The 16,369-nt window shown below is 39.0% G+C and overlaps 1 protein-coding gene and 1 non-coding gene across 4 annotated transcripts in view; one reads left to right on the forward strand and one right to left on the reverse strand.

Annotated features, from left to right (window-relative positions):
* Positions 1-11,850: 11,850 nt before the first annotated feature.
* Positions 11,851-11,984, forward strand: LOC115526864. Its single transcript, XR_003972795.1, has one exon. It is a non-coding gene; the product is annotated as a small nucleolar RNA SNORA13 (small nucleolar RNA).
* A 2,370-nt stretch (positions 11,985-14,354) lies between these two features.
* Positions 14,355-16,369, reverse strand: part of EPB41L4A (erythrocyte membrane protein band 4.1 like 4A) — a 255,409-nt gene continuing 253,394 nt past the window's right edge. For 2 of the 3 annotated variants that reach the window (XM_030326299.1, XM_030326289.1), the window contains one exon: positions 14,355-15,095. In XM_030326299.1, the coding sequence (XP_030182159.1) occupies positions 14,961-15,095 (135 nt within the window). In that variant the 3' untranslated portion in view covers positions 14,355-14,960. The remainder of the gene's footprint in view (positions 15,096-16,369) is intronic. The other variant, XM_030326309.1, reaches the window with a different exon arrangement.

Below are 16,369 nucleotides of genomic sequence, written 5' to 3' on the forward strand. Positions count from 1 at the left end.
GACTGAAAACCTCCCTAACCTGGGGAAGAAAAAAGACATTCAGAACTAGGAATCCTAGAGAGTTCCAATAAAATAAACCCAAGAAGACCTACACCAGGATGCATAATTTAAGTATCAAAAGTAGAAAGTAAGAAGAGAATTTTAGAAGCACCAAGAGAAAAACAATTTGTTATATACAAGGGAACCCCCATTAGACTATCAGCAGAAACTTTGCAGGCCAGCAAGGAGTGGCACAATATATTCAAAGTGCTTAAAGAAAAAACTGCCAATCAAGAATACTCTACCTGGCAAAGTTGTCCTTCAGAACTGAAGGAGAGATAAAAAGTTATCTAGACAAGCAAGAACTTAAGAAGTCCAGCACCACCCCACTGGCCTTATAAGAAATGTTAAGGTGATTTCTTTAAGCTGACATGAAAGGGCTCTAATTAACAACAGGAAAATATCTGAAAGTATAAATCTCACTAGAAAAGGTAAAAACATAGCTAAGTTCAGAATAACCTAATGTAATGGTGGTGGGTTAATCATTTATAAATCTAACATGAAGTTAAAAGACAAAAGTAGTAAATGTAACTGTAACTACAATAATTTGTTAATGGATACACATGTAAAAAGACAAATTATGACATTAAAAATATAAAACATGAGAGGGGAAGTAAAAATGTAAAGCTTTTGAATGCATTTAAATTTAATTGTTATCAGCTTAAAATAGACTATTATAACTCTAGAATGTTTGATGTAAGCTTCATGGTAACCACAAAGCAAAAGCCTACAGTAAATACACAAAAGATACACAGAAAGGAATCTAAACATATCATTATAGAAAAGTATCAAGTCACAAAGGAAGAAAACAAGAACAAAAGAATTACAAAACAGCGAGAAAACAATTAACAAACTGGCAATAAGTCCATACGTATCAATATTTACTTTAAACATTACTGGACTAAATTCTCTAGTCAAAAGAACAAGAGTAGTTCAATGTAGTAAAAAAATATAAGACCTGGGGCACCTGGCTGTCTCAGTTGGTAGAGCATGCAATTCTTGATCTCAGGGTTGTAAGTTCAAGCCCCATGTTGTGTGTAGAGATTACTTAAAAATGGAATGGAATGGAATAAAATAAAATAAAATAGATAAGACCCAACTATATGCTGCCTACAAAAGACTTACTTCAGCTTTAAGGACACACATAGACTGAAAGTGAAGGAATAGAAAAAGATATTCCCCAACCTGGGGAAAAAAAGAAAGCATGGGTAGCTATACTTATATTAGACAAAACAAACTTTAAGACAAAGACTAATAAGAGACAAAGAAGGTCATTACATGATGATAAAATGGTGAATCCAAGAAGAGGATATGGCAATTGTAAATATTTATGGACCCAACATAGGAGAACCAAGATATACAAAACAAATACTTACAGAACTAAAGGGGATAATAGACAGCAATACAGTAATAGTAGGGGACTTCAACACCTCATTTTCATCAATGGGTAGATAATCCAGACAGAAAATCAATAAGGAAACATTGGACTTAAACTACACATTATACCAGAGGGATTTAATAGACATTTACAGAACCATTCCATCAAAAAGCAGTAGAATATTCATCTTGAGCAAATGTGGAACATTCTAATTCTCCAGAATAGATCAATCATATGTCAAGCCACAAAACAAGTTTTAATAAATTTAGAAGACTAAAATCATATCAAGCATCTTTTCCAATTCCCATGGTATAAAACTAGAAATCAATTATAAGAAGAAAACTGGAGAATTCACAAATATATAGAAATTAAACATGTTACTGAATAACAATGATCAAAGAAGAAACTAAAAGATAAATAAAAAATATCTTCAGACAAATGAAAAAGGAAATATAACAACCAAGACTGAAGGGATTCAGTAGAAAACAATTGTTAGAGTGAAGTTCACAGCAATAAGTGTCTATAGTAAAAAATGAAAAAGATCTCAAATAAAAAATCTAACTTTATACCTTAAGGAACTAAAAAAGAACAAATGAAGCCCAAACTTACCAGAAGGAAGGTCATAAAGATCATAGCCAAAATAAGTGAAATGGAGATTAAAAAGACAATAGAAAAGATCAATAGAACTAAATGTTCTCTGAAATTATAAATACAGTAGGTAAATCTTTAGCTAGATTCACTAAGAAAAAAGAGAGAAGATGCAAATAAAATTAGATATTAAAGAGGAAATGGTGGAATAACTACTAAACAGAAATACATAGGATCATACGAGACTACTATGAACAATTATACGCTAGCAAATTGGACAACCTAGAAGAAATGAATAAATTCCTAGGAACATACTACCTACCAAGGCTGAATCATGAAGAAATAAAATCTGAACAGACCAATAACAAAGAGATTGAATTAGTAAACAAAAACCTCTTAACAATCAAAATTTCAGGGTCAGATGGCTTTACTGGTGAATTCTACCAAACATTTAAAGAAGAATTAAGGGGTACCTGGGTGGCTCAGTCAGTTAAGCATCCAACTCTTGGTTTTGGCTTAGGTCATGATTTCACGGTTTAGGCTCTTCACAGACATTATGAAGCCTGCTTGGCATTCAATCTCTCTCCCTCTCTCTACCCCTCCCCTGCTCACATGTTCTCTGTTTCTCAAAATAAACATTTTTAAAAAATGAAGAATTAGGGGCGCCTGGGTGGCGCAGTCGGTTAAGCGTCCGACTTCAGCCAGGTCACGATCTCGCGGTCCGGGAGTTCGAGCCCCGCGTCAGGCTCTGGGCTGATGGCTCAGAGCCTGGAGCCTGTTTCCGATTCTGTGTCTCCCTCTCTCTCTGCCCCTCCCCCGTTCATGCTCTGTCTCTCTCTGTCCCAAAAATAAATAAAAACGTTGAAAAAAAAAATTAAAAAAAAAAATGAAGAATTAATATAAATCCTTCTTAGACTCCTCCAAAAAAATAGAAAATAAAGGAGCTCTCCCAAACTCATTTTATGAGGCCAGATTTCCTTGGTACCCAAACCAGATAAGGACACTATAAGAAAGAAAATTACCAGCTAATATCCCTGATGAACACACATGTAAAAATCCTTAAAAAAAAAAAAAAATAGCAAACTGAATTCAACAGTACATTAAAAGGATCATACACCATGATCGGGTGGGATTTATTTTAGGGATGTGAGGATGGCTCAATATCTGCAAATCAATCAATATGATACACCACATTAATAAAGTGAAGGATAAAAATCATATGATCATCTCAAAAGATGCAGAAAAAGCATTTGACAGAATTTAGCATCCATTCATGATAAAACTCTCAAAGTGGCTACAGAGGGAACATATCTCAACACAGTGATGCCTTATGCCATATATGCCACATATGACAAGCCCATAGCTAACATCATACTCAACAGTGAAAAACTGAAGACTTTTCTCTTGGAAAAGGACTATGATACCCACTCTTGCCACTTTAATTCATCCAAATAGTGGAAGTCAAGCTAGATTTATTAGGCAAGAAAAAGGGAAAAACAAGCATCCAAATGAGAACAGAAGAAGTAAAAGTGTCTCTAATTCCAGATGACATATTATATACAGAAAAACCTAAAGACCATCAAAAAACTTAAATGAATTCAGTAAAGCTGCAGGATACAAAATCATTATACAAAAATCAGTTGTGCTTCTATACACAAAACGGGCAGAAAGAGAAATTAAGAAAACAATCACATTTACAACTGCATCAAAAAAAAAAAAATACCTAGGAATAAATTTAATCAATGAGGTAAAAGACCTATACAATGAAAACTATATGCCACTGATAAAGGAAATTGAAGAAGACATAAATAAATGGAAAGATATTCAGTGCTCATGGATTAGAAGAATTAACATTGCTAAAAGGTCCCTAACACCCAAAGTGATCTACAGATTCAATGCAATCCCTATCAAAACTCCAGTGGCAGAGTGCCTGGGTGGCTTAGTCAGTTAAGTGTCCAACTCTTGATTTCAGCTCAGGTCATTACCTCGCGGTTCATGGGATTGATCCACCTGTCAAGCTCTGTGCTGATAGCACTGAGTCTGCTTGGGATTCTCTCTCTCCTCTCTTCCCCTGTGCTCATACCCACACACTCTCTCTCTCAAAATAAATAAGCATGAAAAAAAAAAAAAAACTCCAAAGGTAGTTTTCATAGAAATAGAACAAATGACCCTAAAATTTGTATGAAACCACAGAAGATTCCAAATAGCCAAAGCAATCTTGAGAAAAAACAATCTGGAAGCATCACACTTCCTGTCTCTAAACTCTATTACAAAGCTATAGTAATCAAAATAGTACAATGTTAGCATAAAAACAGACATATAGATCAATAGAACAGAACAGAGAGCCCAGAAATAAACCCACGTAAGGCCAATTAATATATGGCAGAGGAACCAAAACTATACAATGGGGAAAGGACAGTCTTCAACAAACAGTGACGGGAAAACTGGAAAACAACATGCAAAAGAATGAAACTGGACTACTATCTTATACCACATACAAAAATCAACTCATAATGAATGAAGGACTTGAACATAACACCTGAAACCATAAAGCTCCTAAGAGAAAACATAGACGGACAGTAGGCTCCTTGACATCAATCTTGGCAATGATTTTTTTTTTGGATTTGATAACAAAAGCAAAAGCAACAAAAGCAAAAATAAACACATAAGAATTACCTCAAACTAAAAAGCTTCTGTAGAGCAAAGAAAACAACAAAATGTAAAGGCAACCTACAGAATAAAAGACAATGTGTGCAAATCTGATAAGGGGCTAATATCCAAACTATACAAGGAACTCCTACAACTCAATAGCAAAAAAAAAACAATCCAATTTAAAAATGGGCAGAAGATTTGAACAGACATTTTCCAAAGACATACAGATGGTCAAAAGACATGAAAAAATGTTCAACATCACTAATAATCAAAGAAATGTAAATCAAAACCACAATGAGATGCCACTTCACACCTGTTAAAATGGATATTATCAAAAAGACAAGAAATAACAAGTGTTTGTAAGGATGTGGAGAACAGGGCCCCTTGTGCACTGTTGGTGGGAATGTAATTGGTGCAGGCACTATGGAAAACAATACTGAGTTTCCTCAAAAAATTAAAAATAGAATTACCATATGACCCAGCAATTTCTCTTTGGGGTATTTATCCAAAGAAAATGAAATTATCATCTTGAATACTTACAATAGCCAAGACATGGAAAAAACCTAATTGCCCATCCATGAAGGAACAGATAAAGCAAATTTTATATCTAAAACAACATATGTGTTTGCTTTATCCATATGTGTGTGTGTGTGTATGTGTGATCAGCCATTAAAAAAGTAGGAAATTCTGCTACTTGCAATAATATGGGTGGATAGACCTTAAGGATATTACACTGAGTAAAATAAGTCAGAGAACTACAAATTCTGTATGCTCTCACTTATATGTGGAATATTCAAAAAGAATTGAATTTATAGATACAGAGAACAGATTGGTAGTTGCCAGAGGAAAGGCATGGATGGGGGTGAAGGGAGTAGGCAAATTGGGTGAAGGTAGTCAAAAGGTACAAACTTCCAGTTCTAAGATAAAAAAGTCCTGAGGATGGGATGTACAGCATGGTGACAATAGTTAACAATACTGTACCGTACATGTAAAAGTTGCTAAGAGAGTAAATCATAAAAGTGAACAAGAAAAAATTGCAACTATGTGGTGATAGATGTTCACTAAACTTACTGTGGTGATCATTTTACAACATATACACATGTCAAATCACTATGTTGTATACCTGAAACTAATACAATGTCATATATCAATTATATCTCAATATAATTAATTAAAAGTAAAATAAAAAGATAATCAGATAATATAATAAGGTATGATAAATCAATTTTTGGTCTTTGTCCCTGGTTCTTGGCACAGAGCTCCTAAAACCTTTGGATATTCTGAATGACAGAAGCATCTTTTATTATTCGGGACAAGCCCCTTCCAGTTATGTTTATATCATTAAGGTGACTCTTGATAGTCTCCCTTGGTAGCTTCAGGAGTGGAACTTCTTGCCAGAGGAATCAACCATGTGATTACAGAGATGGAATTTTCAGTTCTACCCATCTAACCCCCATCTTGGGAAAAGTGTGAGGGGTTAAAGATTTTGTTCAATCACCAACAGCCAGTGATTTAACCAATCATTCCTGTGTAGTGGAACCTCCATAAAAACTCCTACTAGACAGGGAGATTCTTGGTTGGTTAATACATCCAAGTGCTGGGAACGTGGCATACCCAGGGAAGGCATAGAAGCTCATGCTCCTCCTCACACTATACTTTGCCTTATGCATCTCTTCCATTTGGCTGTTTCTGAGTTGTAGCCTCTATAATACACTGGTAATAGTAAGCACAGTGTTTTCCTGAGTATGTGAGTCCTTGTAGTGAATTACCAAACCTGAGGTGGGGGAAGGGTCATGTTAACCCCCAAATTTTTGGTTGGGCAAAAGTGTGAGTAGCCTGACCATCCCATTGCAGCTGGCAAATGAAATGAGGGCAGTCTTGCAGGAGTAAGCTCTTAACCTGTAGGGTCTGATGCTAACTCAAGGGAATTAGTATCAGAGTTTAAGTGAATTAGACACCCAGTTGGTGTCAAACAATCAAAGAATCAGTTGGTATGTGGGAAAAAACTCAGAATGAACAACTTCCTGCTAAGAAACTTGAAAAGAGACATTTTCCTAGGAAAGATGTTTGGAAGTCATTCCAAACATGACTAAAGAAGAAAAAACCTGAATGGTCCTATAACCATTAAAGAAATTCAATCAGTAGTTAAAATTTTTCCCATAAAGAAAATACTAGGCCCAGATAGTCTTAAAAGTCTGTGGCTTAAAAGTTCAAGGCACCTGGGTGGCTCAGTCATTAAGCATCTGATTCCAGCACAGAATCAGATTTTTTTTTTTTATTTTTAAAATTAAAAAAAATTAATTGTGGGTGTATCTGGGTGGCTCAGTCAGTTGAACATCTGACTCTTAATTTCAGCTCAGGTCATGATGTCGAGGTTCATGAGATTAAGCCCCTTATCTGCCTCTGCACTGACAGCGTGGAACCTGTTTGGGATTCACTCTCCTCTCTGCCCCTCCCCTGCTAGAGTGCGTGCTCTCTCTCTCTCTTTCTCTCTCCCCCCCCCCAAAATATAAATAAATAAACACTTTAAAAAGTTAATCCTGACATTATATTAAATTTTTTGGAGAAGAGGAAAATTTCTCCAAGTAAATTTATAAAGCCATTACAGGCATATTCCACAAAACATTTCCCTGATGGATGTTTTCCCAGTAAATTCCCTCCTGTATTTAATTCTCCAACGCCGTACAACGTATATATCTCTCAAACTAACATGTCAACTGATATTTATGTAGGAAATGCTTTATTTAGCACCCCAAAACTCAATACATTTTTACCACCACCACCAACAACAAAGGTATAGGAAATGCCTTGAGTTACATTACAAACGTTGGTAAGATGTCCACACCATGTCAGCAAATCAAAAGCATACTGAATATCAAAGTAGGGGATCACAAATGCTACTAGTGATAAAAGAAGCATTAAAATATCATCCTCATTGTGAATCATTCTCTGTCACATTCCCACAGTGTCTTTTGTATTTCATATTGCCCTTTTCCCCATGGTTTTATAGAATAAGAACCAAAAATGTTGACAAAGCATTAAAGAACTTAATGGAGAAGGAAGAAAGAAAAGCAGAAAAGTAGTAACAATGAAAGAGAGGCTGTTACTGCTGACAAAGCAACTATTTATTAACAACTATATTGTTTAGTGATTCAGGAAGCAAAGTTATGAATATTTACATCCTAATGCTATACTTTGCTATTTAATGGAGGTTTGCTTACCATGTTTTAGTTATATTTTAGGAAATTGATTTGGGTTAACAAGCCACCCATTATAATTTTACCATGTAAAATAAAAATAGGGGCACTAGGTGGCTCAGTCAGTTGAGCATGTGACTCGTGATTTCAGCTCAGGTCCTCATTTCAAGGTTTGTGAGTTCAAGCCCCACATCAGGCTCCATGCTGAGTGTGGAGTCTGCTTGGGATTCTCTCTCTCCCTCTTTCTCTAGCCCTCCCCCACTTGTGCACATGCCCATGTACTCTTTTTTCTCTTTCAAAATAAACTTTAAAAAAAAATAATGAGAAAGAGATAAAGCTTTTGCAAATGATGTGATTTTTTAGAAGAAAACCCAAAGAAATATGCAAATGACTTTAAATTATAAAAAGTATTCAAATTATTTAATATCTGTTGGATATTAATTTGGATCTATAGCACCCACCATAAACAAACATCAACCTCATATGGTTAGAATGAAATGTGCATAGTTCATCTGCAAAACTGTACTTATGCTCCTGGGACAAGGAGGGGAATAAGAAAAACAGCTCACTTCTCACTCTCTGCCCCTTACAGGTAGTTTGTTTGGTTGGTTTGTTTTGCTGCCATAACAAATTAACACAAATTTAGCAGCTTAAAACAACACAAATTTATTATCACACCTCTGTCGACAGAAATCTGGCATGAGCCTCACTGGCTAAAATCAAGGAATCAGCAGGGTCGTGCTCTTTTCTGGAGACTCCAGGAAGGAACCTGTTTCCATGCTCATTCAGGTTGTTGACAGAAGTCAGTTTCCTGCAGTTGTAGAAATGAAGTCCCTGGTCCTTGCTGTCACCTGAGGGCCATTACCAGCTTCTAGAGCTGAAACTGTATTCTTTGACTTCAAAGATCTTCCTCCAGTTTCAAAGCTAGCATTGGAAGGTTGAGTCCCTCTCCTGCCTTCTCTTCGGCCACATCTCTAATTCCTCTGCCTTTTTTTTTTATTTTTATCTCATCTCATGGTCCCTAACATTAATCACATATTCACAGGTTCAGGAGAGGAGGATGTGGAACATTTGGTGGACCATGATTCTGCCTACCCCACAAGGAAACCCAGCTTCTTCCATGTTTGCACTATCACTACCTGTAGCTTGTACATCCTTATAATAATGCCTCAGCCCCAGCAGGCAAGGGTGGTGGGAAAACTAGGTAGAAAACATCCTCTATATTTTTCTTGTGTCCTTGCTGCTGGCCTTGGCTTAATTATTGGATTTTCTTTATCAGGCTGTGTGAGGTTGAAGCAGACAGGAAGATGAAGAATTTAGAATTGATTTCCTGACAACACTAATCCAGTAATTGGAACAAATGCCTCCCCTCTTTCTACTCTTGAAACCATCCAGAGTTTGGGAAAGAGATATAAAGGGGACAATAGGAAAGAGGAAGGCAGGAGCAAAAATGTCAAGCCATTAAAAGACAAACATAAGCATATTTGTCCTTTCCTTAAGAACTCAACCCAAGAAGATTCCATACCTGGGGTGGTGATAAATGAGAGGAAAAGCTAAGCTCCTAAGAGTCATTTGTTGGGTGTTACGATGTATTACGCAGTGCTAGATGATTCCACAAGCCTTTCTTAATTCTTTAAACTAACATGTGGTTCATGGGTATAGTTATTATCCTGTAAATGAGGAACCTTGGGGCTCAGAGAGGTGGTCATTTACTTGAGAGAACAAATGTCAGAGCTGGATGTAAACCTAGGTCCGGGGGCTGCTCCAGCTCAAGGGAAGTTCCTCTCTCCTTGACTTCCCCTAGCAAGAAGGCAAGCTTGAGATTTGTTATGAACACTACACTGTTCCCTTCAACGTCTTGAAATTATAGAGGTATCCTCCTTCCCCAACCTTTCCCTCCCCCAGATGTTAGTGACTTCCTAATGAAGGTCTCAGTTATTTCCTTTCTTGTGATCATTACACATTACTCCTTCTGTATGTCCCCATTGTCTGAGTTGATGTTACCATTCAGGCTAGTACTTATGTAATGACCACTGGGCTGTGAGCTTGAATTTTCTTTTTCTTTTCTCCTTTTCTCTCCCTCCCTCTTTTTCAGAAGATTCAAAGAAACAAGGAAAGGTGCTGGCATGTGGTCTCTGGATAAGTCTCTGCTAGGACTTATAGGAGCAAGGAAACCCCCTTGCTATCACACAGCAGGTTTTACTGCAGTCTCTATCCCTTCAATGAGTATGGCTATCAAGCAAAAAGCCAATTAGCAACCTCTGCTTTACTTCTGTGGTAATAATTAATCAACTCTAGAATTTCAGCCTAAAATCCCAACTCCTACCGCAAGTACAAAGCCTTATATGATTTGCTCCTACCTGTCTCTTCCGCTGCGTCTTAGCCAATCTGTACTCCTCAGGCACCTGCAGCCACACTGGCCAAGGCCTGCTTCTCAGCACTGGAAATGTGACTAGTCTCAACTGAAATGCGCTGGAAGTACAAAATATACACCAGACTTTTAAGCAAAATATATCACTAATATATATCACTAATCACTAATGATTTTATATTGATTACATGTTGGGTTACAATGGAAACTAATTTAATTTGTTCCTTTTTATTTTTTTATTTTTTGTGGCAATTTGAACATTTAAAATGAATTCGTGGTCCGCACTGTATTTCTATGGGACAGTGCTGCTCTACCACATTACCTTCTTTTGTTTCCCTACTTAACACACTGTCTGGACCTACAGTGTCCATGTTATCTGTTTAGTACCTTTCTCGCCCAACCAGGACGTAAGGCAGGAACACTGTCCTCATTCACACCTGATTCCCAGGCATTTAGGACAGAGCCTGAAGCTTCCTAAGTACCTACAAATAGTCTTTGAAGGAAACGCCTTACTCTTCCTCAGCTGGAGACTAAAGAACTCGAGGTCTCAAGTCCTCTGAGTTACACCCGTGGCTCAGAGCGTACCACATGCTCCCGACCCTGGGAAAGAGGGAGGTGGACGCACAACCAGACGGGAAAAAAGCCTTCCGGAAGGTAGCACCGGTCGCACGACGCACAAACGAGGCGGCGACCCCAAGCCCCTTCGCCCTCTTTCCTCCTGGAGCCCCGCCCCACGGCCAATCATTGGGCACTTAGCCCTAGCGCCACATTGCGGCGTCTCGCGAGGGCGCAGCGGCCAGTGGTACAGCCCGTTCCCCCCGCGCTCCCCGGACAGTGGGTCCTTCCAGTCGTAGAAAAGCATTGTGGGAGGAGACCCTGGCCTTTTCTGCTTTTGCGCTCCGGGGTAGGGAGGTGTTTCGCGCTTTCCGGGATGGCGGGGGTGGGGGGCGCGGGGTATCTCGGTTTCCGAAGGGCCCAGGCGCTGGGCAGGGACGCGCGGCCACCCTGAGGGCGATGGGATATGGTTCGCCGCTGTGCCGGGCCCGAGGATCCCGTTCCGTGAGTCCGTGGAGGGAAGCGGCCCGGCCTGGTCTCCGCCACGTTGTCCGTGGACCTCAGAGGACCCCAACGCGGCCCCCAGGCTGCGTTCCCACTCCAGGAAGTGGAAGATGGACTTGAGTGCATTTGAGTTTATTGGACACGTACTGTGTGTCAGGGAATTTTTAATAGAAACAGATTTCTCGTGAAAGAGAAAGGCCTCCCCCTGTAACTGCATGTATGCCTACCGTATCCCATTTGAGATCAAGTCTACATAGGAGTAAAGTGCCGTTTAAGGTTTAGATCTCGATATTTGTTTCAAGATAGAGAACTTGGCGAGTGAGCGACAGCACCTTCGCAGGTGAGTTTGCATTTAGTGCAAGGAGGAACCAGTTGCATCCCAGCTTTTGAAGGTTTTAACCACTTAAAACACTCTACTGCAGTTCTTGTTAACCTAGTCGGGTTTGAATTGTACAAGAAAATCTACAGCTGGTATTAATCACCTTTGAGCTCATCCACAGAACAGTACATTATGGGGTCAGCAACTTTGTGCCATAGATAGAGCAGTCCTTGGGTAGGTTTCTTGTAGCCTTTGTGTTGCCCGTTCACTTTTGGAAACTAGTGAATGTGGTGTCAAAAAAGGCGTAAACTAAACACTTTGCAGCCTTTTCCTGCCCTTGAATTTGGTATCTTTGGCGTAGGAGCTGCACAAGTAACAGTTTATGCTTTTACATTAGTTGACACGTGTGATCTTGAGTTTTAAGCGTATAGTTTCTCAAGCAGTTTTTAACTACATTTTGTTCAGGTGAAAGACGGATGCTTGAAGCATATCCTGCTGCTAGCTGAATTCTGTCCTGGAGCACCAAGGGTGACTAAGGTAGGATGATGGTGTTGTAGTGCTGTCTTAAAACAGTTATTTGTAATGCAAACTTCTAGGTTGGGGTGCTTTAATGGGTATTAAATTAGTACTGCAACGTGTAGTTAAGAAGGTGAAGTTAACGGCAAATAGGAAAGCCTGTTCCCAGCTTAGTTTCGGAATTTTAAAATACGTGTTTCTTTGTGTAGTAACTAAATTTCCAACACTTGCCAAATCTCAGGTTTTATGTGGACGTTTAAAGCTGAGTCCAAAATGCAATTCAGAAGGATATACTGAGTTTTATTATGAAGCTTTTAATGTTTGATGCACGTGAATATATGTCAAATTCAGTGCTTTATTTTGTCTTTTAGGATGTCCTTGATGAATTCAAAACCATCACAGGAAATCTTGACAAGAGTTGCTTGGATCATTTAAAATTCCCAGGAGTCTGAGGGGGTACTAAAACAACTGTTTTGGAACTGTCCATAAATCTACCTTTAAAATAGTGGGGCTATGAATAAATATTTCCTTGTGCTTCTTGGAGGTTTGTGTATTAAGTAATTAACTACCAGCAAATAGCATTCTTTTGAAAGATCAAAGGGAAAGGGAGGGTTTCTATCCTCCCCGCCCCTGAAACTTGAGAATGGTTTAATCTCAGCTAAGATTGATATTCAGAGCTACCAGTTATGGAGAACTAAGTGCTTGCTTTCAGTGCCTAGGCTTGGTGAACTAGAGTAGTTGGTTTTTAGGTCACAGGTGTGTTTTACGTTGTCACTGCTTTTTTTTTTTTTTTTTTTTTTTACCCTCCACCTCAACTTTGTAGGAAAGAACAAATAGTCTTTGGGCATTGAAACATTTATTGAGTTTTTCAGTAACGTACTAGGAGGTGGGAACACAAGGGTGAGCAAAACACAGTCCCTCCCTTTGGAAGCTTAGAGTTGAATGGCAGAAATATCATCACAGATATGAAACTGCCTTTGTGAGACAAGTCTCATTCATGAGTTGACCAAGGAAACCTGAGAAAGCGGTTGAGATTAAGGGCAGTTATCATTTTTGCAAGGCAAAGTTGGGAATGGCATATGCAGGGGCCTTGGCCTAGGAAAGATACAGGTTTGTGACAGTTGTAGTTACTTTCCGTCTTAAGTGTCCTGATTTAGATAAGAGTTGAGTGCTTAATGAGGCTTGAAGGTGGCTATTAAGGGAGCCCATGGGTGGGTGTTACAAAATGAGCCTGAGCAGGTAAAACAACAGACCACATAGGGCTCTGTTTAAAGCAAGGGGAAATTTTATAGTTGTCATGTGTAAAAAAGGAGATGCAGGTGGGCCAGTTGTTGAAGCAAGAGAGGACCACCTTGGACCAGGGTGGTAGTAAAATTTGGAGATCATTAAGCTATAGAGAGCAGAGCTAACAGGACTTGGTTATAGGGGAGGTGTCTAACGATTGCTATGTGTGTAGTTTTGCACATTCACATGGTAGTGGTCCTGAATCCAGGGAGCAGCATTTTAAACTGTTGAACTGGGACTGCCTTTGAAAAATCTAAGTGACCTGGCAGAAAGACTAAGCTATGGAAATAAACCTTAAGGCTATGGGCATAAATGAGATCCACCTGGGGTAGAGGAAGAGGACTAAGCTCTGGGAAACTAATTGATGAGGTAGAATAGCATCTTACTGAAGAGCAGTAAAAGATGGTCAGAACAGTGCAAACAATGAAATACTGCACTAAAAATAAGGCAGGGCAGCCTAAAGTTACCTTTGGGATTTGGTGACAGGTGATTTTAGCGTAAGGTGTGTAGTGGAGGAGGATCTTAACAGTTTACAGTCGGGATTAGAAGAATTGACACCAGCTGCAGATAATCCTTTTGAGAAACTTGGAATGGGAGAGGAAAATATTAGCTGGAGAGGGATTTGTGGTTGGAAAAGTTGGTTGGCTTTTATTTTCCTTTTTTTAGATGGGAGAGTTAATAGTTTAAAACCAAATGGCAAGGATCTAGCTGACAGGAAGTGGACAGGGACAAGAAGGCTGAAGGAGAGTGGGTTCCAAAACATAGGTGCAGGGACAGGAGGAAAGGAAGGATTAGTGTTGATGACAGCTGGAAAGTTTGTGGGTAGGGAGATAATGTCCTGCAGGAGTATCTGTTTTCTCTGGAAAGTGGAGTGGCAAAGTCATCCTCAGATGAACTCATCTTTGGGGGTGGGAGTTAGATAGCCAGGCAGGATGGAGAGACCATTTGAGGTTGGGTTTCATGAATTTATAAACGGAGGTCAACTGAAATCTACACATAGCATTTTCTTTTTTTTTTGAAAACACAAGGACACTAGAAATTCAAAGCAACACTTAAAAAGCTTTTTACATTTGTAAATAACCAGTGGGACTTAATGCCACAAAATACAGTATTACAAAGAACATTTATATGAATAAAAACTTCAGTCTGAAAGTGAGATCTCAGTCTTCATATCATACATCTGTGCACAGGCTGAGATCCACCTAGAGTTGGGAAGAACCTTTTTGTCCACTTCGTGTACCTAGCTAGGCAGCTGCACACTAGGATTCCAGACCTTTGATCAGAACCACCTGATCTTGGTTGTGGACACAAGATAACTGGAGTTTCCAGGAAGGAAAATAGGGCATCAAGGCATGAGTTTTCTCAACCCTTCTTTGAGTTGCCAAATAAAAAGGGCCTTCAGCACAAATACACTGTTAAACATTTAGAAGATGCAACAGACTCCCATTTTTTTTCTGAAGAAACACTTTTTGCAGGTCCAAGATATTTGAATAATTCACAGTTTGAAAGTAAAGGTGGCACACACACACACCCTTCCCACCCCTATTCTCCGGCCCTTCACTGGATCAAGTCCATCTTGAGGCGTGAAGCTTGGACAGTTTTTACTGTTTTTGCTATGTGTTTTCCAGTCAGATTGCTTGTAGATGTCTGAGATTTTTCTTCAATCAGGCTATCTTTAGATCCATTTCTTCTCTAGAAGAAAATATATTCAAAAGATAAAGTAAGATTCAGAGAAGAAAATGGCCAAATCAACTTTATTAATACATCAGAAATTAAGGTTCATAGTATCAAAAGCTGTTCAACAAATACCCTGGTTATGACATGAAGATTGTAAAGTTAAGTCTGATTGTAACATGCATAATACACTAAATGCATGAAAATTAGTCCTAAATCACTCAGCTAAATATTTCTAGTCATTCCTAAACCAGACTCTCAGGTTGAATCAAGATAATTTTAGAGTGTGAGACCTCTGAAATGGAAGATGTCTGGATAATCTGAGAGGTAGGGGAAGGACAGTGTATGTGAAGAATGGAAAGCTAATACAGCAAGAGAAAAGTTGCTGGGAGGTCACCTAAAACAAGCACTACCTTGTAAGTCACTTTACAGTAAAACCGGTCTCTGCCTGCATATCTTAAGGAAATAAAGTGAGAGTCCATGATTCATCCCACCTTTACCAGCCTTGTGCATGAAAAAAGGAAGTGAGGTGTAGACAGGCCATACCATTACCAGAACTTGGGAAATGCAACTTCCCTGCTTCCCAGTGTCATTCAAGTCCTTTCTCCATGTGGCAACCACATCAGTGGTTTCCTTTTGGCACTTAGAATAAAGCCCTGCGAAATCTGTCCGCACCCTCCTCCATGCTCTGAGCACACTGGTCTTGGCTCAAACACCCCCAGGACCTTTACGGACTTCTCTCTTGCTCTTCCATCTGCACCTGGGTGGCTCCTACTCTGCAAGTTTCCAGCTTTCTACATCAGTTCCTGAGATCGCTGGTCACCCTATTTCTGTCATCAGTTTCTGAGTTAACTTTCTTGGATCACCCTATTTCTGTAAAGTCACCTGTTGATTTTCTTTTATTTTTTTTTTTCAATATATGAAATTTATTGTCAAATTGACCTGTTGATTTTCTAACTGAGCCCTTGGTTTCTTTATAATGCTTCCCTAATGATTTTGTCTGTTAACTTTTATGTGTTCTATGTCTAGGCCAGGAGTCTGAACATTTTTCTCAGAAGGGCCTAATTGTAGACTACATCTGGTTGCTGTTGCATGTTGTGCCCCCCACCCCCACCCCTTAACCCTTAAAAAATGTAAAAGCAATTTATTAGCTCGTAGGCCATACAGAAACAGGCTGGATTTAGCCCATAGGCTGTAGTTTACTGACTACCCAGCCAGTGCCTGTCTAATGTGCTTATTAGGTATTTGTTGAATTCAAAGAGATGTCACAGAGACCAGCTTTGAATCAGTGC

The sequence above is a fragment of the Lynx canadensis genome, chromosome A1, assembly GCF_007474595.2.
Source record: "Lynx canadensis isolate LIC74 chromosome A1, mLynCan4.pri.v2, whole genome shotgun sequence".
Taxonomy (NCBI): domain Eukaryota; kingdom Metazoa; phylum Chordata; class Mammalia; order Carnivora; family Felidae; genus Lynx; species Lynx canadensis.